At 44.3% G+C, this 26,892-nt stretch overlaps 1 protein-coding gene across 1 annotated transcript; it reads left to right on the top strand.

Moving 5' to 3' along the window:
* The first annotated feature begins 1,393 nt into the window (after window positions 1-1,393).
* FAM83F (family with sequence similarity 83 member F) lies at window positions 1,394-25,685 on the top strand. Its single transcript, XM_068941493.1, has 5 exons — window positions 1,394-1,939; window positions 5,857-6,024; window positions 13,741-13,862; window positions 14,436-15,148; window positions 21,104-25,685. The coding sequence occupies exons 1-5, from the start codon at window positions 1,481-1,483 to the stop codon at window positions 21,166-21,168; spliced, it is 1,527 nt and encodes a 508-aa protein (XP_068797594.1). The 5' UTR covers window positions 1,394-1,480; the 3' UTR covers window positions 21,169-25,685.
* The last annotated feature ends 1,207 nt before the right edge of the window (window positions 25,686-26,892 follow it).

The raw sequence follows: 26,892 nt of genomic DNA, 5'->3' as shown, positions 1-26,892 counted from the left end.
ATCGGGCCATTTATTTTCACAAAACTTGTAGGGATGTAATTGCCTTTGAGGACTCTATCTTTCTGCCAAACTTGTTCAAAATCAGCCACTGAGTTCAAAAGATATTAGAGAGATGGACAGACAAGCAGACAGATGCAGACATTGCAATCCTGTAAGTCTTGTTTCCATAGGAAACGAGGCTGAAAGAACCTATATTAAGATTAATTTTTAAAGGGGATTTGATAGGCAGAAGAGTAGATTTCTGCAAAGCACCATTTCAAATTTAAAGTGAATTTCTTGCTAGAAAAAGCTACTGATTGACAGTCTGGAGTACTAAAATCTTCCTTTTCATCTAAAGGAGCGGAACAGCACAGAAAGAGCTAAGTTGCCTCGCCTCATCTTTGGATTCTTAGACTAACTCACACTGACCGCAAGTGACAATATCTACAGAGGAGACAAAGAACAACTCCAGAAGCTCTGATCCTACAGTTTGTGTGTTTTGTGCATGTGAGCATTTAGGGCTAATCGCACATGTGAAGCACTGTAAATGCTTCTGAATGTTTGTATTTCACCACTGCCTTGCCTTCATCCCCGCTTCTTTGCTCGTCTCTAGCAGCTCTGTCCCCGGGGCTGCAAGGGGAGGGGAACTGCCTTTTATTCTCTGCACGCACTGCAAATCCCAGTGGGGCCTGAATCCCAATTAGGGCCCCTGGAAACTCGCACCTACCACACAAAATCATAATTTACCATTACAGCCCCTAGTTTCTCCACTGAGACATGTGTGTAAAGCCAGGGGAATTTATTCACGCTCCCAGCCGGAGACTTGGAGCAGCGCGGTTTTGTTCCCAGCACTGACATGAGCCTGCTGGGTGGCCTCAGGCAAATCACTCTGTCATCTTCCTATCTGCAAACAGGGTCCTGCTATGTGGCAAATCACTGAACTGCTCTTGCTGTTTTTTTACTGGGCTTGGCGAAGGCCGGCTAGCAGCCAGCCGGGGCTTGTGGCTGTCTCAGTGCCTGGTCTGCGCTCTGCCCGCTCCGCATCCCCTCTTTTCCAATGAACAGGCAGCCGCCACGGTAAAAAAGGGGAAAAAAAACCCATCCCTCCAAAATACATTTTTGCATTTCCCCCCCTCAACAACCGTAGGGCTTTACCCCCAAACACACCGCCCAAGCCCGGCTCTCCTCCAAGGGCTCTGCTCAGGCACCCCGTCCCCGCCAGCCCGGCCGTGCTGGGGGGCAGTCCGGTCCCCGCACCCTGGGGGCTGAGGCCACGCGCGGACCTGGGGCGAGGCGGGGGGGGCCAGCCATGTCCCCAGCATGGGGGTGAGGCACCCCGGCTGGGCTGAGCCAGGGGAGCACTGGGGACCGGCGTGGGGCGGTGCGGGGCCGCTCCACCCGGCGGGGCGGGCTCGGGCCGCGCCAGGTGAGGCGGTCCCTGCCCTGCCTTCCCCTCCTTCGGCAGCCTCCCCGGGCAGCCGGCGCTGCGGGTGCCGGCAGCATGGCGGAGTCCCAGGTGATCCTCCTGGATGACTTGCACGTCAACGAGAAGGTGACGGAGGCCCAGGCCCGCTTCTACTACAGCGAGGAGCAGCGCCGGGCCCTGGAGGCGCTGGTGACCCGGGGTGAGGCGGCCTACAGGGAGAAGCTGAAGAAGGAGCAGCTCCGCGACTTCCTCTCCAGCCGGGAGCTGCAGGCCCTGCGGGCCGGCTGGAGGGGCTACGAGGACCCCCAGGAGGGGGACGGCAAAGCGGTGCGCGGGCCCGGCGGCAAGACCCTCTCACTGACCTACTGGCCCGAGTGCTCCGACACGGAGGTGCCCCCACTGGACTTGGGCTGGACCGACAAGACCTTCTACCGGGGCATCAGCCGCGTGGCCCTCTTCACGCACCCGCGCAAGGAGGAGAGCGCGCCCCACCTCAAGGAGGTGGTGCGGGAGATGATCCAGCAGGCCCAGAAGGTAGGGCCTGGCCCCCCCTGCCGGGGACCCACCAGGGCCGTTGGCCATGGCTGGCCCCATGGCAGTGGGGTCAGGCTTGGCCCCACACAATCCGCAGGAGCCACCTGCACCCCTGCCCTCGCAGGTCTGCGGTGTGACCAGGGGGTGCTGGGCCGAGGGCATGGGCAGCTGCAGGTGTGGGAGCGGCGTGGGGGGCCAGGAGCGAGGGCCTGGCCGGGACGTGTGGGGTGGAGGGGTGTCGGGAGCCCTCCAACACCCAGATTTTCTTCACTACCTCTTTCCACACCAAAGCCGGAGAGCACAGTGGGCCCCCCAGCTTGTTGCCGTCAAGCCGGTAGGGTGTTTCGTGCAGTTCGTTGCCGGTCATAATAACATTATGGTTTGCCAAAATGAAATAAGAGCTGACATCCAGGATGGGGTTAAACACCACCCCCCCACCTCCTGGGGGTCCTGGGGTTCCTGAGGTTTTGTACTAGAGGTTCCTTTTGTCCCATCTCCATCTGATTCATTGGTTCAGGGGAGCACGCGTCGTGATGCTGTTCCTGCCACCTCTCCTGTACGTGCAGGTAACCCTATTTAAACACAGTGCTGTGAGTGTGTTCATAAGGCTTTTCTGTGGTCTCAGTACCATCCAGCCTTGATTGCCAGGCAGCCAGAGTCCCGACAGTATGCGGCGGCTCCTCCTATTTATTTTTGGCTGGAAAGAACTGTTAGTGGCAACAGTGCACCTCTGGCAAGAAAGCAAACCAGCTGTGAAGTTACAAGAGCTTGCACAAGGGTAGCTAGGGGACATTGATGAGGTTTTTCTGGGTCCAGGTGAAATTTCCAGGAAATACCACGCAGGAAATGATTCCCTTCAGAGCTGACATCTCCACCCTGTGGAAAGGGGTAACAGTGTAAGACCCTTCATTCCTGCTTTTAGTTCTGTTGCTTTCCGTGAGAGGCTAATTCAGTGGTTATTTCCTCCTCCCCCTCTCCAGGCACAAAACTATAGGCACACCCTTTGCAGAGACTTGTTAAAACCAAACCTGCTGGCAAACACAGAAAACTTTCCAGAAAGACATTAATCTGTGTTCTCTTCAGCTACCTGCTCACAGAGATATGTGCACACTCCATAATCCGGGTCAATGACCATTGTGAAACCAGCTGTAAAATATTTTCATTCTGATTTGGTGTAACTTCCCATCCTGTTCGCGCTGGCATAAATGCCTCTACAAATGGTGTGACCACGGGGAAAACTTGGCTCTTTTCAATAAGCTGTTCCTGGCACCTGAAAGTCATTAATTTCTTTGGAAATTTTTTTGTTGACCAGATGAACTGCACCCCTCCCAGCTCAAAGGTGGTTTCATGTTTAACAGCCATTTAAGTGTTTAATGGCCTTTTTCTTAGATAACTATGCCTATTGTGTTCAGTTAAGCTGGGCCTGGAGAATAAAATCTCCAGGCAGCAGCTTTTCTTTCAGCAGTGTTCTGGCTGGGGGAGGTCTAAACAGGTAGTAGTAATATTTGGCGCATGTCTGTGGGTGGCTTATCATCAGTGTTTAACAAACATGCGTTTATTAAGCTACCTTGCCACAGTAAGACTGGCAAGTTAATGCTCGCCAATCTGTACATGTCTAAGAAGAGCCAGGCACACCTATGCCCCATAGATAAGTAGTGTTACTATCCATAGGGTAGAGAAATGGGAAAAATTTCTTACAGGGGTAGACACTCATGCTCTGACTTGCTCGATTAGGGAATGCTGCTAGATAATCTTGCCAGATCACTAACGATGACAGGGGTTTGGGAAGATTGTGACATATTAACAATGGGGTGCTCCCTATCACAGTTTGCCAGCTTGGAAGTGCCAGTTGCAAGGCAGCTTTCCATGGAGGGGGGGTGCATTTTCCACGGGTTTAGTCCATGGCTTTGCAGAGAAGCCCAATTCAACGTAGAGATGCAAAGCATTGAACACACTGTCTCTTCATATTGCAAGGCCAGGACTGGTAGTTAATGTTCAGGGTGTGCTGAAATTTCTGCAGATGTTGGACTACTTGCAAATGGAGGGGATGGAAAGAAAATAAAATTCACGCTTCTGCTAGCTATTCTTGATCGAGCTCCTGTGTGAACGTTCTTACTTAAATGAATCCTATCTGACATCCAGGTTCCCGAATAACAGTATCCATATCAGAGTGGGGGGGGGGGGGAGGCATAACATGCTTTAATTAACGCATGAATACTTCATGTCTTTAATCATCATCTGTTTGTACAATAAGTTGTTTAGGAATAAAGTGGCATACGTTCAATGCATTTTAATTTTTCAGAAGTTCTGGTAACAGTCTATGCATCTTGTTCCTTTTGTGGAAAATAAGAACTAAGGTGGGATCTGAATTCAGCTCTTCTGCTTAGCAGAATTTATCAAGGGTCTTACTATTGTGTTATAATGGTGCACCATCATAGATCACCCATATCAAGGACATACATGTTAATGATGGGCATAAACACAATGGCAGCTCTTTTTTTTTTTGTTTTTAAACCAAAAAAAGCTTGCGTAAGCACTGCTGACAGAAAGAGCCAGACAGAGCAGACGTTGTTGGTTGTTGTTGGCTGTACAAGCAGAGACTCAATAAGAACAGTCTAGGGGATGCCATTTGCCATGGCATCACTTTCCCAAAACCCAATTTGTTCAAGGGCACTTTCAAAGGAAAGTGATCTCTGGTGGGAATTATTCCCCCCTCACAAGGGCTCCTACAAATTAAGCTGCACCTCTTCCAAAATCCAACTTAAGAAAATTCTATTGTTTGAGCCATTCTTAAATTCCATTCACACCTGCTTGCATTGTCCCCAACACAGCCTGGCCCGTCCCTGGGACCTTAGGGCCCAGGGAATTTAGAATTTAGCCACGTTGCTTCCCAGCCTACTGTCAGCATGAGCGCTCCGACCCACCAGGTTAACATTTCCCAGTGGGACTAGGAAAACAGTAGTTTCCTTCATTCATAGCCTTCTAAAGGTTGGAGAGCGTGAGTCTTTCAGGAAAAAAGAGTGAACTGATATCTCTAATGGTGTGAAAGCTACAGAAAGTGGGGAGAGACAGAGTCAAGAAGAACATACAAGATCATCATACAAGTTTCCCATAATCTTGTTGTTGTTGTTGTTACTCATCCTATGAATGTTCAGGCTTGTCTGTTTGTCATATCAGCACAGCCTTTTGCTTTTTTGTTTTTATATAAAATCTGTGCCTGAAAAGAGGGATTAGTTTTATATCAGAAAAATGCACGTGTGAAGAGACGGAATGATCATTTTGTCTCCATATCTAGCACATGCACTCTAGTCATGACAAGCATGAGGTTTTTATGTTGGAGCTTCAAAGGATATTCCTCATGAAGCCAGTCTTGACAGCAGAGTTCTCACAGGCAATTGGTAAAACAGGAAAATAAAATTCTCATTGTTTGCACTATGCACGATGACCAAGGAGTTGTGCCACGTCTCCTCTCTACACTCATTCTTCTATTACTCACCTTATGATAATTGCTAGAGCTGTGCTTTTCACTCTTCTTTTTCAATCTTTTTTCAGTGTTCTACTTTGTTTAAGAGGATCTTTACGGAGACAAAGAGGGTTTCACAGTACAGAGGAAAACTGGGTATTTGGCTTTGGTGTTCTTCAGGCCTCTGAAGTAAGCCATCTTCCCCTAGAAGAAGGAGAACCCTCAAAGAGATTTATTAAGTTCCTTCCAAAGTGCAACAGGAGCCATGCCAGAAAATTATGAGATTGTTGGAAGTGCTTGGGCATGTACATTCCTGTACTTTCGTCTCCCCTATATCCTCCTCCTCCATATTCTGGTATCAGTGTTCTCCTTTATTTTGCACCAGTGTAATAGGCCTCCCTTTCAGTTCCTAATGTTTTATTTAGTTGCCTATCTACCATCTTCTTCTTTCCAGATTATTGCACTGGTCATGGATGTATTTACAGATCGGGACATCTTCCGAGATATTGTTGACGCAGCATATAAACGTTGGATCCCAGTCTATATAATCCTAGATGAGGAAGGTGTGAAGCTTTTCTTGGAAATGTGCAGATGCCTTGACCTCAAAGACTTGCAGATCCGGGTAAGATATTCAATAATGGACTATTATCTCCCATCAGTCAACGATCTTTTTAAGTTGTAATGTACTTTGGAAGTTACTTGAACAGATGAACACATCTCCTTCTCTCTGCCAGTCACATCACAGAACTTGAGACAGGGGTTGATGGAACATAGAGCAATAAGAGTCTTGCTGATACTGAAGGAAAGAGAGAAAAAGGAAAGACTTGGATTATTTGCCTTTCACCTGAGAAGACAGGACTCTATGTAGCTTCTTGGCTCTTGTGACCTAAAAATTCCTGTTTGGGAAGAAACTTGCCTGAGGAACTGCCTTTGGGTCTCCTATACATGGATTCAAACTCATCTAGAGTCCAGAACAATTCTTTGAGTTATTGTTTGCATGGATCCCAGTTTTAGTACACGTATGTTTTGTGAAATCAAGACTTTCTTCACCAGCAGCAACCTTTTGACATCATCTGTAGCCTGCACAAGCCTGTAGTCCTCCTTTGCCTGAGAAAATAAAAGACTGGGGAGCATAGCTCCCCAGCTGTGAGCATAGCTGCTCCCCAGTTCCATGATAGAGTATGTCTTCATATAGTGGACGCAGCACAGCAGCGTAGTCAGCCTAGCTTGGCTGGCACAAGCAGCCTCAGTAGGATTTCCTTCCAGTACACACAAACTGAAATACTTTGTATGTGTATACTTAGTATTGTACTTCTTATTGTTTTAAAGCTTATTAGCTTCAAACACCGTCACTACTAGAGTCTTGTTTCAGATACTGGAGAGGTTGCTGTGCTGGAAACAACTTACAGGGTGTGAAACTTGCCCCTCTTGTGATCCAACTGCTTTCCTTAGCAGTAAAGCAAAAAGTGCCTTTTTGCCTGGGGGAAGGGCAGATCTTCTATATACACTCAATTAATAGTGTCAAAAAAAACTCTCAAGAGGCTCTGAAGGTTAGAGAAGCTCATGTAACTATCCAAGGAGAGCCAGCTTAAATCTGAATGAAAATGACTTGCATACATCTGAACAATGCTCCTGTGAACTACCACTCTGTTCTGAGTTTCTGGACTTCTCCATCAAAAAAAGTCATCCAGCTGAGCAGTTGTCTCATCTTTCTCCAAAAGAGAGATGGAAGTTTCCTTCCTCTGGTGTCTTTGAAAGCGAGATACAGACATCATTAGAGTAGAACTGTTTCAAGCTTCAGGAGTATTCAGTGGCCTAGGGTTGAGTTTCTTTGGTACAAAATGAAACAGCAGCAGTAACTCTTATTTGCCCTGATACCTATTTTCCAGTACTTTTCTCACCATGCAGGAATGATAACTTCACTACCGACTCTTTTCCTGGATAGAGTGGACAGAGAGATGCCCTAGCATTTTAGGAAAAGTTGCAATGCTTTTGGAGAGGTGAGTTCCTTTTTGTCTGCTTTCTCCATCATTACACAGCAGGTGGTCCCCTCGTGCCCTTCCTCTTACCTCTTTCTACAGTGGTATTTACACAGACTTTCCGGGCCAAAACATGTCATCACAGAACATCCCAGTAGCATGCAACAGCAGTGGCTGGGTCCTGCGGCAGCCTGGTTGCATGACGAGGTCACTCTTTCCAAAGAGGTAGAGTTCAAACTGATGTTTATCAAAATTGGTAGAAAACTCTTCTCTCTCTTCTGTAATTCTCTTCTCTCAGAGCAGCACTTGCTGTTTTTCTTTAGATGTCTTCGGCTAAAAAAAGTCCAAAACACAAACTGAGATGAAGGAGGTCCACTGAAGAAGAACTTTTTAACATCCCTCTTTAATTTAGTTCTTTGCTCTTGTGCAGCGTTCCAGCCTTCAACCTTTTCCTATCCTTTCCCAGCTATCTCATACTGTATCTTGAATTCCCCACTTAGAGTTGCTATACTCCTTTCCCAGTGTGGCTGAGGGGGCTTTAGTTACCCTTGTCAAGGTCAATGCAGTTTATTCCTTTCTATGGTGCCACGCTGGCTTTTATAAAAGGGCTGGGAAGACTCTTCCTCTAAGGAAAAACAGGTCATATGTCTTTCAAGGAAGATGGGCTCTTAGTATCCTGCCCTAGCTGCTGTTGTTCTCCACCCTCAGCAGAAATGCCTGTCAGATAAGAAACAGCTGGTTGATAGTGCTTTTCTCCAAGGCTGCCTTGGATGTGTCTGGGCTGCTGTTTGTGTCAGTACAGCAGAAATTATAGTGATTCTCCTGACACCAGGCTTTGGATACCCAAGGAGTCTACAGCAAGGCACATTCTCCCATTTGAGGTTTGGGATCCCCCCTGCCACCCCATTGATCTAATGTGTCTAGGGTTTTTTTGCACTTTTAGTGCTGAAGACCCATCTGTAAAGCAGAAAGCAAGCTGAACCTCCAGTCTTCTTCAGGCAGAATCATTTCATCCCCCGCTGCTGGGTCACAGAGGTTATTGGAATTGCCAAGAAAGAAATAGAGTGTCTAGTGCAGTTAACTCTATCATTTCCCCATTTCTTATTTATGTAGTATCTTCTTCTTGACAACCGCTATAATGCCTTAATGTCTTCTACAGATTTTCAGCTACAGGGAAAACATTCTCCCTTTCCACCATCTTTTTGTGCAACTACTTTGTTTTCTTCTAGAATACTTTGACCAGTGGACCACAGTTTGTCATCTGGGAATTTCATACTTTTCCTCCCTACCTTCTTCTCATCTCTCTTTTGGAATGCTTCTGCAAGATTTACAGGATGGCTTTTGCTTGCGAAGCTGCAGCAATGTGAGAGGTAACTTTACGATTTACAGGAAAGTTCTGACCCCAGAGAAAGAGAGAGAGAGAGATGCCACGTTACCATGGACCTTCATTGTTGCATGGTCAGAATGCTTATTCTGGCTTCTGTCAGCCCATCATTAGATGCTGAGATTGCTCTATGCTTCCTGCCCTTTTGTTTTCATCTCTCTGTTCATCCAAAGCAGAGTGAATACCTTGAGGTCCTAATATAGGGAGGTTTATTGTTAACACTGTCTTTTGCCTTTTGTCTGTGCACAGTGCTGGGGGTTTTCACAAAGATCCTTGCTATTTTATCAGTTTGAGATGACAAGGTGTCAAGATCTGCCCACAGTCTCACAGGAAGGAAACTGTTACAGGAGGGCAGTAACTAGCTCTGCATAAGACAAAAATTCTTTACTGACTCTCAACATAAAATGAGAAAACTCACTTTTTGTCTCATTTCAAGGCCAGAGTTCACTAGAAGTGCATTTAAATTCAACTATCTGCACATTCATCCTGGGATGTTAGTAAGAGCATGTCTTGTATGTATGAGTCATATGGCTTCTTGAGCCTACAGGACATGGTTTGCCAGACTTCCGTTATGTTTCACACAAGGGTGTTCTGAGATCAGAATGAATCAAAGTTCTCATAGATCTAAAATTCACAGGCCCACAAAAAGTCCTCTTCTTGTCATTAAGAGGGTGATCCTCCTCACTGGGTTTTAGATGAGTTCTTTCCTCCATGCTTCTGCTAAGGCTCCAGAAACAGACTTCTGCTCAAAGACAGGGAGTTTACCTAGAGCTCCAAGCAAACCCAGGGAATGTGGTGTCTGCAGGAAGTTCACCTTCATGTTAATTTTCAGATTCATTTTCCCAGCATGCAAGGAGTTCCTTTCCTTACTCTAGAATTCTTAAATATTACCCCAAGCTTCTCTCTAAGACTTTTTGGACTTTTATTTCATATTTACCTCACAGCTTTCCTCGTCCAATCCTAACTCAAGTGAGGGGGGGAAGCTGTTCATGATATAATGCAGGATTTTTTAGTTTTTTTAACGATCTATTAGAGAATTTGTCTAGGCTGATTGTGACCTTTAGAAAATGGGGGTTTCTTGGGCTCTCTTTTCCCGAAGACCCATCCAAATGATACCCAGTAATGACATTACCAGGCCAGGTACAGCAAGGTGCATTTTATCCTATTCTACCTGACTACCTGCAGCTTCTACTGTTATCTCAACAGGACTTTGACAGTTTTCCAAAACTGTTCAGGGCAGAGACATATGGTAAGTCCACAATCTTTCCCAGCAATATGCTGTGGGGGCTTCCGGATTGTGGCTGCTTTTGTATCCCTCTGTAAAATGAGCACCTTTCACCCATCTCTCCAATCTAGAGGTTTGATCAGCACAATTGAGAACCTTGCAGACCATGAAAAAGAAAGATTCATTGTCTGTTGTCACAGTGGGTCTGTCCACATGAATCTCGTGTGTTTATCCCTCTTTCCTCCTTCTCTGGAACCTCCATCTCTACGATTTTAGAGTAGAAAAGAACAGGTTTCTGGGGCCTCCCCCTCAGACCTGCTCTCAGGTGAAGCAGTCGTGCAAGGAAACACAGCACAGGAGTTATCCTAACAGATGCTGCTAACTGAAGGGATCTAATTTTTCTAAAGGACACCAGAAGGGGGATCCCTACATTTTGAAAAAACATAAGCAATGTACAAGACTGTTGAGTGTGTCATACATCAGCTACTGTTTTGTTCTTTTGCCTGTCTAATATTTGTTTTAAATCTATTTGTGCCATCCGTCTCAACTAGAAATAAACATCTCCGCTTGCTTTGCAACACCTAGGAGGGAAGGGACACACAGGATCCCCTAACGGAAGTAGTTGCAACACTTGCCTTTAGGGTCCGTCTTGCATATCTCACCCTACCCAACCCCAGCTCTTGGCCATTGCTGCCTAGGTCTCTTTAGGGACAACTAAGTGTCAGTCACAACACAATCTTGACTTTTTAAACTGTGTCTAATTTAACTCTCTGTGGATTGTGGGTGAGGTTTAAAATTGCGTCACAATAAAACAAGAAAGATTGATCCCTTCACTGTGTGTATTAGGATCCTTTGTCAGGCTCGAGTGTTACCAGTCTGCGTAAGTTGCTGATAGGCACAAGCAAATAATCATTGCTTGTGATGCGGAGTGGTGCAAACCTGCTTAAAGAAGATGTGGAAATCTAACACAGGCTGCAGCTTCCAGAAGCCAGGATACGACAAACCTTAAGCAAGTGTCTACAACAGAAGCTTTAAGAAGAAGACAGATCTGGAGGAGTCTTTCTCTTCCTTCTGGGGAACCACCTGGTCCATTACCCAAAATATCTGTTACTACTGTAACATTAGTAATGTTACAGTAAGAAAATGGCTGAAATCTCACCTCATTTATATTTGCCTTTTCTCTTTTGCTGTTGTATTGTCTTCTGTACATGAACTCAAGCTTGTTCCTCCTCTGCACAGCTTGATACATCAATCTTCAAATGCTCAAAGATCCTTCAAGGCAGAAAACATTATACAAATAACCTGCTAAGTGACTTGATGTTTATATGACTTTATGCTTGTTTTCTGCACTTCGAGATGTATTTATGCCTCCTGTGCCTATTTTGTTCAAGGAGGTTTATGTGTTCAGCTGTTAGATACTATCTCTTCCATACCTTTGTAAGTGTTAAGTGTAGCTCAGTTACTGCAGCAATTCAAATGTGCTTCTTTCCACCAAAAGAAGGTGGTGCAGCATGCACTCCTAGTAAAACTGACACTTGTTAAATGCTAAGAAACTTGCTGCTTTCACATAGGCTGATAATTCTTGATTCAGAAACATACACTGCCTATCAGAGCTGTTGACAGATGTAAAGAACAAAGGTCCTTCTTGACCTTGCAGACAATATTCCCTGATTGAACCCAAATCCAATTTTACTCATCAAGGAAAAAATGATTTTAGCTGAACAGCCACTCAACTACATATCTTATTCCAAATGCTGCAAAGGGCACCCTTGCTCCTGTGCTCTACCCAACCTCCATTCAGCAGCCCACTCAGATGACTCACTGCTAGGCCTTGGGCAAGTTACTTCATCTTTTCTCTTAGGTTCCTCATCTCTAAAACAAGGTAATAATACTTTCAGCAGTGATGGGAGGATTAATCAGCTAATGCCCACACAGAACTCCAGACGGATCAAGCAATAGATGAATGCAGAATAGTAGTATCATTAGTTTCTGTTAGTCAGAATTTGTACTGCCACTGCTGTATTTTTACTGAGAAAAATAGGAACAGATTCAAAAGGTAAGGGCTATATTCAGAAAACTGCTTTTTGAAAGAATTCTGCACTCTTATCATCACTTGTTCCTGCATGCTGATTTCTATAGCCTATCAATATTTAAGCTGTCAGTGAAGTTCATAATAATAGTACTTAGCACTTCATGGGATCTAAGGCTGTACTAGCATTAGCCAAATCCTCACGATTCTCTTGTTCTGCAGATGGGGGAAGAATGAGGCAAAGGTGAATTGACTTTCCCAAAGCATCACAGGGAATAGTGACACAGCTGTGATTATACTTGGGACTACCTGACTCCTAACCCTGGATTTATTCCTCCAGATCACAATACCTTTTAGATCTTCATTCTTACAGGATTCTTACAGAAACAGATGGTGGAATAAAGAAAACAGTCTACATTTGTATGTCAGAGCAACAAGATAATTTCCCTTCAACTGATGCTGACAATCAATTTGGGTTTTTTGGTTGGTTTTTTGTACTGTGAGGCAGTGCATTTACCTGTTTGGCAATTCAGTTTTGGACAGCCAGGACCTATGGAGTGTTTTCAGCATTAGTCTGAGCAGAGTAACTCTCAGCCCAGTATGTAAATGTGTTCTAACAGAAAATCTAGATACATATTTGTTGAAGCAGAGCATATAACCTTAAAGCAGTGTTTTCTCTGTCCCTGGTAGTTTTTTGTTTTATTACTTGTAGATTTGATGGTCAAAGGGTACAAGTGAGACAGGAGGTTTGGGGACAGGTAATTTCCTCTAACTATTTCAGTTCACCTCATAAAAGATTTTGCCTTCTTCATCTCCTTGCTAATCTATTTGGGACGTCAGTAGAGACACTTATCCTACTCCTTCTGTTCACAAAAAAGTTCTGTGTTCTTCCACTGTCCTCTGAACACTGAAGAATCTAGGTGGACGCTGTATGTGTTTGGGGTTCTTAACAAAATAATAAACGTCAGCGTTCTTCTTTTGTTATAACAGATAGGAAACTTCCATGTTTCAAGTAACAGAACTGTTTCCTCCTCTCTTCTGCAATAACTAAATTGTCTAGTCTTCTACTTTGCCCATTTTTTTCAAGCTATATGTTGTTGATGTCAAAACACAAGCATGAAAAGAGCCTAATTTGAGCCTGCCTCATATATTACCTTCCAAAGCACACCTTGGAAGGTAATATACACACCTAACTGTGTCTTTTGGACTGCACACCTGTTAGGAAGTTCCTTGGTCTTGTGGTCCTGTTAGCCTAGTCCAGAGAATAGTTCACAAGTGCTATGGAACGGGGATCAGGCTTCAGAGATTGCATATATGATTCAGAGCTACCTCTGATTCACTCCTCTAAACAGGGCTGGGCCTTCTGAGCTGCAACACAGGACTGGAGACAGAGAATTATTTGATTTTGAAAGCGTTGTCTTGCCAGAGGGCTAAGACGAATAGCTAAGAGAGCAGGCAAAGTTACAAAGAAACTGACCTATTGGACAGGGCTATACGTTGATGGAGGGGAGCGACTTGTACCGACAGGGGCTGACAACAGGGCCTTCAGCACTGTGCTTTCCTTCCTGCAGCCCTTCTGATTTCTGGTGGCTGATGTAAAATGAGCTGTAGTCCCAGATGCAGTGAGATAATGTGAGTGACATGTTAAGACTTGGAGCTGGCAATTTTCTAATTCTCTGCCCTATTTATTGTGACATTTTGTCTTTTTGCCTCCCTGCTAGAACATCCGTATACGTTCTGTGACAGGAGTTGGGTTCTACATGCCAGCAGGGAAGATCAGAGGTACGCTGGCATCCCGATTCCTGATGGTGGACGGTGAAAAAGTGGCCACAGGATCCTATAGGTGGGTTGCTCTTTCTTAAGGCAGAGCTACATTCTTTATGTAAAGAATAGCTTGTGGCTTTTCTGGAGAGTCTTCCTCCCATGTCATTCCCTTTCTTATCATAACCTTTATAATCTGTTTGGCACCTGTAGAAATCAGGGTGGGACAAGAGAGAAGGTGGTACAGAGCACAGGCTCCTCCCAGGAGAAGAGAACGTGCCCATGCTAATGGTCCATTTCAGTGTGCTGGGGATCCTTCCACTCTGCATCAGGTGGTGATCAGCTACAGTGGTTAGTTCTCTGCAGTGAGGTTTTGAGGCTGGAGACTCCTCCCGTTGATGCAGTGCTGTTTTTTTAAAAGGATAAACTGTTCTTGAGAGCTGCTGGGCCTTTGTTCCACATCTGGTCTGCATGCAAAATAAAGAACAATAATAAAGAACTTCAAGTATCTATCCTGGCCCATGCTGGCAAGGACATATGGGCAAATAGTACAATGCTTTGCTTTCTCACATAGCAAGTATTCTAGATATTGTTAGGTGGGCTGGGTCAAGTAGGCACCCCAAAATCTAATGTCAGTTCTGTTTCCTCTTCTTAGCTTCACATGGAGTTCATCCCATGTTGACAGAAACATCCTGCTAGTATTGACAGGACAGCATGTGGAGATGTTTGATGTCGAGTTTCGTGAGCTCTATGCCATTTCAGAGGAAGTTAATTTCTACAAAGAACTAGGTATTGCTAATTCATTCCCTCTCGGAGCTGGTAAGACAGGCCTTCATTCCTCCACTGTGGCTCGGAAGATCATCAACCCTAAGTATGGTTTAGTGGCAGGGGCAACCCGTGGTGATATGATGCTCTGGGCTTCACGCCACAGGCAGGAGAACCAAGGGAATTTGGAAAAGGAGGAAACAAGTGAGTCAAAGAAAAGGTTGAATCAGTTCCTGAATGACTTAATCACATTGGAGCAAGAGCTCCCAGAGATTGAGCCACCTCTAGAGAACTTGAACAAGTTGAATAGGAGCCCTCAGAAACTGTTCTGCCGGCTCCACATGGACCTGAAAAATAAATCCAAATCTAGAGAGTCTATTCGTGACATGAAGAAAGAAGATGCACAGGCCAGCTCAAAGCAAGGAAAACGTTTTGCCAGTGGACTTTTCAGTCGCAAGGCCAAACGGTCTCCAGGCTCAAGCATTGAGGCCAATTCTTTTGCCAGTGAAGGACATTCAGGAGAAGACCTGGGGAACATGAAACTGGAATACGAACGGCTCAGCATAGGTCATGCCAGTGTTCGGAGTGCTGGAGGCATCTCAGGTAAAACCTCTCCCACCAGCACTTCTGTGCTTGTCTGCTTCTGTGGTCTTAGGCTGTCCCTCGTTCTGAGCCTGGTTAATCGGTGCAAACATGTTCTACATAGGCAGCTGTGAGTGGATCCTGTCATAACCTCTGTATTTAAATGACTAGGATCAAAAAAGAGTAAAAGCTGTATCAAAGGAAGCATAAATCTGAGGGCAACTTAATGGCAGTCTTACAATAAGATTGGTATTTCTTATGTAAATGTTTTCTGATACTTGGCAACAAGCAGGTATTGGGCAAATAGAGGTAAAGGTGAATGTCTCCTGAAAAACAGGTTGTGTGAACAGTTCTTGAAATAATGTTACAGTACACTACCCTAATAAATGGCAGCAGTATGTTCAGGGTCGTAGTGGCTGGCAGAGTGCAGACAGATTGCCAGTGTAACCCCTCCTTTCCTCATTTGGGTTTAGTTGGCTGGATTTACTGTGACAAGGTTACTGGTGTAGAAGAAAGGAAAGCATGTGTTTATGTTGAGGTGAGGGGTGAAGGAGTGGAGGAGAGGGTGGATGTCTTTTTAGTTTGCTTCTTTATCTCCTAAAATAGGGGAGAAGGTCATGAAAATAGAAGCTATGGAGAGCTACTAGATCTCAGTCTTCTATTCTTTTCTAATGCATGATTGATATTTTCACGATGTTCTTCCAAGGCTTCATCTGGTTCAAGACTCAAGTGATAAAGATTTCCCCCAATTTATGGGTTAATAACTAACTTGCCAAGGCTTTAGATGTTTTGTCAGACTGAAGTAAATCTAGGGACTATTCAGCTTGGTCGTCTCCCTCTCTCAGTGAGCTGTGCTTGCTGCCAAAGCATCCTGCTCCAACAAGAAAATAAACAAGTTCAGAGGAGAACATTTCTTCTCAACTTGTCTGGCCAGGGACCATTCTGTGCTCTGATGAATGTGAAATGCAGGAGTAGAACAACTGTATTCCCTTAAGACGGCCATATCGTGAGGTTGAAAGAGTCTCCTGAGACCAAAAAAAGGCAAAGTATTGGGAAAGTGAAGAATAGTGATTGATTCAATTCTTAGAAATATTTCTGCCTGAATGAAGGACAGACTTAAAACTGCTAAATCAGCATAAGAGGCACTGTAACAAGGTATGGTTGATTAATTTAAGACCACAGCAGACCCATTTTAGGATGTGTGATTGGCATTTGGGGAGGTGGAAAAAAACATACCCTGCTCTTTGTCCTCTCTCCAAATCTCTTTATATCTTCAGCACAGACAGTATGTGCTGCTGGACCCCATTCCTAAGAGCCAGGAAAAACAAAGTCCATAAAGACCTATGGGGAGATGTATGGACAGCTCTTCTTGGAGGAATGGACGGGAGGGCTTGCACTACCCTCTAGTGACAGAACTAGAGAATTGTGTAATCTCTGATTTGTGATTTGTTTCTCTAAAGAAGCACTTTATAATATCAGAGGCTCTCTATGTTTCTCACTCTCAGCTCTTTTAAAGCAGACAACATGTCATTCACACAAGTCATGGTGAAGTTATGCCCAGATTAAGGCATGAAGCAGACTGATTTATCCAGTTGTACAGTGGGGCACTGAGCCCATCTGGGGCATTGCACAGGCTAGGGGAGCTAGGGTATCCTATTCCTTTTAACATGGTGGATCTATGCCAGATGGCCTGGTGCTTGGTCTAGGCTATTTCCACCAATAAACCATCATTGTATTTTGTTCAGATTTCATTTTTTGCCATTGCTAGCTCCTGAGGGCTGGCACCTCTTTAAATAAAGGGGAACGCAGAATTGAGAACTGGGGACACCCAGTGTGGTTCCAAGCAAGCCAGCCTCAAAACTGGAAGTGCAGGGAAGCAGCTGAGGTCCAGCACACCAGCCTTCCCACCTGGGGTGTGTTCCCACCTCTGCGTTCCTCCTAACCTGGTAAGTCTTTCCAAGGAGTCAGTACAAATATTTTTTGGTTTTACACGAATGTGAAAATGCTTGTTTTCAGTAACAATGGGAGACCCTACAGCTTTTGAAGTGTGGGGCAAGTCAGCTTAGGTCATCTGGTGTAAAATACTGGAGAAATATGGCTACTTGTGTGTCGCTTTTGAACTGGAACCACTATTACAGAATCACAGAATCACAGAATCGTTTAGGTTGGAAGGGTCCTCTGGAGATCATCTAGTCCAACCTCCCTGCTCAAGCAGGGTCACCTAGAGCATATTGCCCAGGATCACATCCAGACGCGTTTTGAATATCTCCAGTGAAGGAGACTCCACTACCTCTCTGGGCAACCTGTTCCAATGCTCAGTCACCCTCACAGTGAAGAAGTTTTTCCTCAGGTTCAGATGGAACTTCCTGTGGTTCAGTTTCTGCCCGTTGCCTCTTGTCCTGTCGCTGGGCACCACGGAGAAGAGACTGGCCTCATCCTCTTGACACTCCCCCTTCAGATACTTGTACACGTTGATGAGATCCCCTCTCAATCTTCTCTTCTCCAGGCTACACAGGCCCAGCTCTTGCAGTCTTTCTTCAGAGGAGAGGTGCTCCAGCCCTCTAATCATCTTGGTAGCCCTCCGCTGGACTCTCTCCAGCAGTGCCATGTCTCTCTTGTACTGGGGAGCCCACAACTGGACACAGTACTCCAGGGGAGGCCTCACCAGGGCTGAGGAGAGGGGCAGGATCACCTCCCTCCACCTGCTGGCAACACTCTGCCTCGTGCACCCCAGGAGACCATTGACCACCTTGGCCACCAGGGCACACTGCTGGCTCATGCTTAACTTGTTGTCCACCAGCACTCCCAGGTCCTTCTCTGCAGAGCTACTTTCCAGCAGGTAACCCCCAGCCTGTACTGGTGCATGGGATTATTCCTGCCTAGGTGCAGGACCTTGCACTTGCCTTTGTTGAACTTCATGAGGTTCCTCTCCGCCCAGCTCTCCAACCTGTCCAGGTCCCTCTGAATGGCAGCACAGTCTTCTGGTGTGTTAGCCTCTCCCCCCAGTTTAGTATCATCAGCAAACTTGCTGAGGGTGCACTCTGTATGTGCATTCTTTCCAAGTTTCTCTAGTCTAGTAGTCCAAAAGTGAAATCTGAACGGAGATGGCAGAGGAAACATTATTGAGACAGAAATTCACAGGAAAGAGTTACAAAAGATTTACTGTGTACCATCCTATGGCTGCTTGGTCAGTAGCACATGCTTCTTTAGGATTGAATAAAAGCTTCTTGAGCATGGGTATGGAGTAGAGTTCCAGCTGCAAGATAAAAACAGGAAGCGCAAGTTTAAGTTGGTTTTGAGCAGGCCTAGTGAGAAATGATGCTGTGCTACTCCGGGTTTCAGGAGGGAGGTAAGAAGTGGAAATGAAGGCTAGGAGGAAGGGGGAGAAGCTCCTTGGTATGCACTCAGGTTAGGATGCAATTATTCAGAGCTTCACAGTTTGAAATAGCTGCCCTTACCTTTTGTAAAGATTAAACAGCACACTTAAGCCCTATGGCCCTGTCTATGCACACATCCTCCAAAGTCACTATTAATTCTGGAGCACCACAGAGACACATCCCTCCTTGCAAATGCGTAGAAAGACCAGATCCACACCCCGCGTAGCTTGCAGAGTAATTGAAAGACATTATTCAAGCAGGCTAAAGGTCAGGCTCAATCTTGTAAGAGCAAATGGTGATGAAGAGAATCAGCACTGGGAAGGAAAGTAATAGAAGTGCATTCGGTGGCAAAGTCTGAAAATCTGGGTATTGACATGCTAGAAGATGATACCTACAAGTCAGAATTGAAAGCATAGAAAACATGAGGGCTGCAGACACCTCTGAACAAAGTAATGTTCCGAACTAAGTGCCTAAATTAACATCTTGGGGTGTTGTCCTAGCACAGTGCATGGAGATTGTGCGTTGTCTTACAAGCTGTTCTTAAACCACATCATCAAATTGACGCAGTTCTTGAATTTCACTGTTGCCTGTGAGGAGTGCAACAGCAGCAGCTCTGAACCTGACGAGAATCGTGTTAATTTTATGCTGCTGCTGGGCAGACTGTGATCAGCAAAGACACTGACGTCTGTGCACAGTTTCTGGGAAATACTGCAAGGATTTGAAAGCTGAGTGCCTTTGGAAGGCACTGGCTTTTTGTTTTGGTTTCTCCCCTGTGAGCTGCAAAGTGGGCTGGTTCAGAAGGGTCTGCTATGCTGAGTTTCTCTGTAGATCAGGCCTTCACTTCTTGTGCATGTTAGTTGCAGAACACATATACTTTGCAGCAGGATTTTCAGTTTCTCTTTTGGGTGCTTCCTGCAACAAGAATGGGCATTTACACTGAGCGCTGCAATACCACCGAAAAACCTGCTTGGGTATCATAGTGCTTTTGAGCCAAAGTGGGATTGCGGGCAAGTGGCAAATGGAATTTTCAGCCCCTGTTGAAAAGAGAAGGAGAGAAACGTCTTTTGGTATGTACAAGGCAAGTATCTGCTCTAACTATAGCAGGATCTGTAGAAAAAGGCCAGAAGATAAGAGTAGAAGGAGTAGGCAGAATAAAGGAGTTGGGAACTGAGATTAAGCAGAGGAGGTGTATGGAAGCTTCTGAAAAATAAACATGAGGGTCTTGAATATGATACCGACAGGGAGGGCAATGGGGGTGGTGAGAAGATAGGAGTAATGATAAGCTCAGTAGTAATATACAGAATGGATCAAGGAGGGAACAGGCAGCAGAATAAAATGCCACAGGGCACCTGTGGGTGCAAGTGCCCCACAGGTGTGGGGAGGCAGCACTAACATACAGAGCAGCCACAAATGTGAGGGTAGGTTGCAGTGCAGCCTCCCACACAGATGTCAAGAAGTTGCAGTGTAGAAGAAAGTGCAGAGGAGCAGGGGAAGAGGAGAGAGGTCTTATCTTCCCCATCATCTACAGGTGAGGAAAACTTTGATCAAATGCCTATAAACAAGAGTGACAAGAAAAATGATTCAGTCATGGTTCGGAGGCGGTGCCTGGGTTGAACTCATCTCAACTTCTCAGCAAGGTCAAGACTTTTCACTAACATGTCACCATGACCTCTGGCAGCTCTCCCTCCAAATTCTCACTCTGTACTGACCACTGGCTCTAACTGCTTGGGGGATGTCCACATACCTTCCATCTGTAGAAATACATGAGTGGGGTCTGTCCTTGCTTGGAGTGACTGCAAGCCATGCAGCAGCCCCTCTTAGTACCTACTGCCTTGCAGGGCTATATGTTGTGTAAGCCTTGTTGAGCTCAGAGCGCAGCAGAGCTTACTTACTTGCAAAAGCTTACGCAAACATGCTTTAGTACAGTGCTTGAAAAAAATATGCTGGGACATCTAGACCAACATCTGGCTGTAATGAGGGAGATCAGACAGCAGTACAGGCATTGAAAAGGACAGATATTGGGAAGCAGAGGGAATGTATGGAGGGAGCAATGAAAAAATTATGAAGATAAAAATTTGGCCATGTATTATGTTACTTAACTGAGAGACCCTGAGGCCTAAGGATTTCTCTTGCAACAAAAATGGTAGAAATATTGCCACTTGAGATGTTTAAAACTGGGCTTGATAAAAAGCTCTGTGGATAATGTGTGTGGGGATCAGATAGATGAAATGACCCAGTAGTCTTTTTTTTTTTCAGCCCTTACTCTTTGGCAGACCTCCCATCAAAGTCTTGGCCAGACTACTTTTCAGTGCCAACTGGGACCTGAGAATACCACTGTTCAAGCTGGGCTGGGTATAAGGCAGAGCCTGGAAAACACTTCTTAGTGGTTTTCTCCACTGCATACTCTGACTTCGCTCTTATTTTAGTGTCTCTTCTTTCCACGAAAGTAGGAAATAAAACCAGAAGAGAGCGCAGAGTAATGTAGGTCTAACACAAGGTGTATAATAACTAATGAAAGAGGACTGAAGTGCAAGTCAAAAACTTTATCCAGATCTTATTTATTTAACATTACCACTATTTTAACCTCTTTTTATTCCAGGGAACCCGGGTCCAAACTCCACTACAAGCGATAAAAACAAACAACCTACCTGTGTGTTATCTTGATTGAGAAGGGTTGTCTGGAGAACTGGAGACTGAACAAGCTGGAACATTCAACTGTTGACTCATCGTGAACCTACAGCAATGTCCTCACCCAGTGGTCTGTCAAGCCACTGCATGGTCCTGGATGCACCTCACACCTCAGTTAAAGCACATTTACTGGGTGAAGCATGGACTTTGGATGGTCGATCCCTTAAGTGAGGGCTAGTGACGAATGTATTAGCCCATATGTGTGTGTGCCTACATATTTTATATATAAATACAACTGTGATGACTGGGTCTCAGAGCTCGCTCTGGGTCCAGATAAGTGCAGATTTTCTGACTTATTTGTGCTGCTACTTCAGTCTGTCTAGCTACAGACTCAGAATCCCTGTGTTGCATTGTTTACTCTACTGCATTGCAGAAGTGACCTGGTCTGGCTGGCCGGAAGGCTAAGTCCAATCGAAGTGGCAAATTCTGGGTGAAATGGTGATGTTTACAGACAGCATAGCAATTCTGTGTCCTCAAGGAGTCTTCCTGTAGATTCCTGTTGTCATTTATCCACATAGAAATGAGTGGTTAGGGGAGAAGGGTTTGGCTCAAAGAGGCCAAGAGATTAGTATCCTGTTTGCTTCAGGTCATAAAAATAGCAGTTCAACGAAGTGATTTTGTAATAATCTGTTAAAGAGAAGAACTAGAATGGAGGGGGTTGTTTAACCTGCTGTTGAGACTGGGCCTCAGGTGCAGGAAAAATGCTTTGTAAGGGGGCCTGGGCAGATCTGGGAGCAGTAACACAGGCCTTCGATGGCTGCTATAAAACCCTGTTTGTTGCTAATTCAGTAGCACGTTGCCATTCATGGAAACTGAATGATTAAAGGCCGTATCTTTGAGGCTGAAAAGAAGAAGCAGGGGAAGCAGATAAACTTTTCAAATGTTCCTTTTTTTTTTTCCTTTTTTTTTTTTTTGGAAGTTAACCTTCATAAATTCTAAAACATGCTAAAAACAAGGGCTTTGATCCATAAGAGTAGCCACATGCAATCAGACCAAAGGCCATTTAATCTGGTATCCTGTCTTGAGGATAGTCAATAACAGGTGATCAAAGAAGCATAAAAATAAAGCTTGTATACTGAGGTCTTTCCCTGACACTGTTCCAGCAGTCTTTGGACTCTCTGAACTGGCAGTTCCTTCTGGACCTGGCCTTAATGAATACATTTAGTCCCTTTTTTAAAATCCTTCTGTACTTTTAGCCTGCACAATGTTCTGTAGCAATGAACCCCGAGTTCATTGTGTGGTATGAAAAAGAACTGTCTTCCAGCTGTTTTAATTGTCTGCTTGATGGTTTCATGGAGTGACCCTAATTCTTCTGCTGTCAGATGTACCAAATGACTGCCTCTATTCCTTGTTTCTCTGCCACTTGTGATTTTATAGACCTATATCACATATGTCCTCAGTCCTCACTTTTTCCAAGTTACAGGTTCATTGTATATTTAGTCTTTCATTACACGGGACCTGTTTGCCACCTCAGTTTGTCCTCTTGTTCATTGGCCCTTTTCCAGTTCTACCCACTAACAGAGTAGGGAAGCAAGTTGGTTTTGTTTCTTCAGTACGTGGATTGATATTCCACTCGGCCTTCTTGCCATCTAAATTACATACTGTGCTGTCATAAGCAAGCCCTCATGTGATATACATGACAAATAAATCCTAATGGTAAGTAGTCACCTGAAAACTAACATACCTACTTGTTAGAAAATTACACAGAGATCAGAAAAACACAGGTTTAGTTTTCTTCTGTTTTAAGAGCTACCATTTCGCTTGTTTCCTTGATCCACAGCAAAGATGACTGCTCCACTGCCAACACAGAATAAGCTGTTCCAGAGACTCTTCCAGGTGCTAGATTACAGCAGTTGTTACACTGAAGCAGCTGCCTGTAGTTGGTGATAAAATGTGATTTATTGATTGATTGATTAAGTAACTGCCTTTCCTGGAAGTGAATTTAACTTGAATGGCAAGCATGTTAGCTTCACTCTGAGTATACCCAATAGAACATCTTGAGATCCTAAAAAGCCAAAGGTATTGTGCCTGTTGTTAAACATGCTCATCCTCATTGGATAGATACTCAAAGTCCACTAAATGCTTGCTACTCCATATAGGTATTCTATATAGTCTTCTGGGAACAGGCTGTAGCTTTACAGCTAGGTCTGCCAGCTCTTATTATCAGCAGTGTTTCATAAAATTGCTCCTGGTAATGGGAGAGAAGAGGTGTTGGAAAGGACACCATCCCTTGGACATAGAAGTAACTTAATATATGAGTTACTCTGTTGGCTTCTGGAAGACTGCTCATGTGCCTAAAACTACTTGCTGCATGTTTGCAAAATTGTCTAAAATGGCTTATTTTTGCTGTACTTCCATTATTCTCCAGACATTTGGGAGATTTTTTTTTTCTCCTTGTATTTATTTCACTTTGTTAGCAAAGAACAGGGATAAATTTATCAGGCCAATGTTATTCCACTTTTTGTTCTGATAAGAATATTGTCATCTAGTGCTACCCTGTTCTCCCAGACTTTTAAAATATTTATTTATTTTTTAATTGTGCAGTAGGTTAATTAACTAATAAGTACCCTGTTGATGTATATAATCAAGTTTTCCAGGAAGTCCTCTATCTTTGTGTTTTTATGTCTTTGTTGCTTCATCTTGATGAAATGACTTAACAAAAAGCCTGAGAGGCTGATTTCACTTGCTCGTCATTTCATTCTGCACTTGCTTGTTAGTGCATTTTACTTTCTCTGTGCTATGACAAGATGGGAAAGCACTTTTCTTTAGCCTTGCCAGCTAACAGGTTCTCCTTTTGTGCAAGTCTCATACCTGTATGAGTAAAAGTCTCATACCTGTTTGTCTTCTATTTTGTTGCTATGCCAGTTCCTAAAGGGTCGCGTTCATTTGTTGTTTTTAAATCCCTCCTCCTTTTTTTTGGAAGTCACAGGACTTGAGTCTCATGCCTTGACGCCAGGATGTAGTGGAACTCCTTAGGGTTATTACATGTTGTTAAATTACTTAATTTAAGAAAACAAACTTGCTTTTTTTTTTTGCATGATATGAATCTACTCCTTAAACTCAGCAGGACTCTTTGGGGATGTACACAGCCTCACTGATCCAGAGTGGACGTTTCAGAGTCTGGTGAAACTTGTTCTTCACCGTTGATAAGATCAGCTGAACTTGAACCAGTTGGCTGATCTTATCACAACAGCTCTGAGGCTGGGTGGGGTGACTAGGTTTATTTTGACTAGTTTTCCTCACTGTGGTTCTTGAGGAGCACTGGAAACCTGAGGCTGTGACCTGTAAAATGAGTCTCTATCACTCTGCCAGATAAAATGTGGTTGATGGCGCTGAGGAGTGGAGGGGCAAGGAGCAACGTTTATGGATTCTGCTGAAAGTCTGCTAATGGAGGCTGAATGCACAGCAGTACCTACAGCAGTCTTCAAATAAGCTGTCGTTTGGTCCTTGCTTGAGAAGCCATCTCTTGGTACTAATGTAACTGAGTCACTGACCTCCTAAGGGTGCAGGAAAGATGGGAATTATGTTTGTTGTTCTGTTACTGTTTTAAAGAACAAGATTAACTCTCTTCGGAGTCTGTTTTCTGACCCTGGACCCCTCTTGTCTGGATCTTATTTATCCTTTGGCTTGTCAGCCTAAGTTTGCTGATCTGCGTGGCACACCAAGGGGCCTACATTTGCAGTCCTGGTTTTGGACGGAGGGTAACAAAGCTGGGGCTTGAGGCTCTTTCTTTCTGGCGTGAAATGGGGAGAGGTTCTGAATAAGCTCTTTGGCTGAATGCGTGCCTTCTGGGTATGCGTTTGTATATTTAATGTGTACGTGTCCAGTGAATCATGCCAGAGACCTTTTCTAAGTCAAATAAATAAACTCTTTACTATGTTACATTCAGATAGTTTGTTCATTGGTGTCACTTTTAATTTCTCAGCTGCAGTTCCTGAACTGTTGTGATTTTTCTGTCTATTTGTCAAGAACCTGTACTGCCCAGATTAGAGCAGGTTTCAATGTAACGCATGAACATCTTCGACCGATGTTTGGCTGTGCTTGTTAACAGATGTGTGGGCAGCTAAATTCTCCACAAGCACAGGGTCCTGTGGCTTTGAGTACCTCGAGAGGGACTCTAATTCATTCCTGCGTTCTCGTGGCTGGAGCAGATGTCCACTTCAGTTTCTCTTTGGTTTTTCATTTTTCACAACTGTTCTCTTTGTGGCTGAACTGTATTGTGCTACAGCTATAAATGCATCTGACGAAGTGCCACCTCCCTTTCCCTTGCCATCTTTCCTACATAATTTGTTCCCATCAGTAATGACATTTCATTTATGAGATTCAATCCCTCTGCTACATTTCAGTTTTACCTGGTACAATGTAATCCTTGACATTTAAGTAACTCCTCAGCTCTTGTTTCCCATGCTCCCTTTGTTTGTATATACAACAGCCTTTTCTAAAATTCCTGACCATGTTTCAGAATAAATTCAACCTCTATTTTACTTTTGGGCATTAAGGTACCTGAAAAAGTTTTTGTGGTAAACAAAATCTTCTCCTTTCTTTCTCTCTTTAAAGTCCACATGCCAATTGCATCCATACTACTTAAGAAGAATCTGTTTAATTCAAGCTCATCTCACAGGGGCATGTCAGGGCCCAATAAATCCTGAGCCACTTTCTTTAGAATATTAGCACTGCCATCACTTCATATCTCTCTTCTTCTTCTGCGCTTGTTTTAGAAAGGTTCTCCAATAAATTAAGATAAATTTGTCTTTGCCCGCTCTTTGCTGCTGCTTTAATATTACACTTGTCCCTTGTTTCTTGACACTTTGGTATATGCTTTTGCAAAATAAGGGGACAGTCCAGGAATGAATGACCTTTTTGCGTCCCTAGACGTTATGTCCCCTATCTGTAGGTGCTGAAGGAATGCAAATTTGGGAATCCTCATTAACGAGAAAGGCTTAGGAAAAGAGCGTGCAGTGACTGGAAGAACCACCTGGAAGACAGACCTGCAGATGTAGATGAAGCCATAAGACTTTTATGTCTGCAGCAAGGCTAGCAGATGTTTACCTAACTCTTTGCACAACATTTATTTCTAATGTTTGTTGCAAGTTTGGGCACGTGTACTGGGGAAGTTAGGGTACAAAAAACACAGCATAATATACTGCACCCGAGCTATTCTGTTCTAGCTCCTTATGCAGGCAATCTTGCCATGCTTTTTTGGCAAGACAGGGAAGTAAGGGAGAGTAACTGAGAAGTGTCTGCATAAGACTTTAAGGCAGAGTAACTGTTGTATCCTAAACTCAGAACATAATTTCAAGTTTTGGAGATGTTTCTAATCCTGCTCCTCTCTCCCTTTCCAGCCAGGCTGTCTGCAATATCAGTTTCTGCCTTTTCATTTGACTTGTGGGGTTTTGCTTTGTTTTTCTAAAATGTTAGATATGTCACCTTGTAGGTCAACTCTAAGCACAAAACAGCCCTTCTGTCTCAGGTAGAAAGCAGCAACTTCTAGATGATGGGAAGTGCTGAGAACCATAACTTTATAGACAATGGATGTGTGAAATTACACATAACCAGGAAAACACAACCAGTAGTATTTGTACAGAAAAGCTGGGGAAGCACAGAGGCAAACTAAAACAGATTTGAGTAAAGAAGATGGAAATGTAGAATATAAAAATGAAAGCGGATTTCCTTTTGAATACATGTACATACAGTTGCATA

Source organism: Struthio camelus, chromosome 1, assembly GCF_040807025.1.
Source record: "Struthio camelus isolate bStrCam1 chromosome 1, bStrCam1.hap1, whole genome shotgun sequence".
Lineage (NCBI taxonomy): Eukaryota > Metazoa > Chordata > Aves > Struthioniformes > Struthionidae > Struthio > Struthio camelus.
Note: the sequence above shows the minus strand (reverse complement) of the source record. Positions and strands in the feature narration are given on the sequence as shown.

Coding starts and splice junctions, on each gene's coding strand:
- FAM83F (XM_068941493.1), top strand. CDS start 1,481: ATGGCGGAGTCCCAGGTGATCCTCCTGGATGACTTGCACGTCAACGAG. Junction 13,863..14,435: donor GTGGCCACAGGATCCTATAG/GTGGGTTGCTCT, acceptor TCCTCTTCTTAG/CTTCACATGGAGTTCATCCC. Junction 15,149..21,103: donor GAGTGCTGGAGGCATCTCAG/GTAAAACCTCTC, acceptor TTTTTATTCCAG/GGAACCCGGGTCCAAACTCC.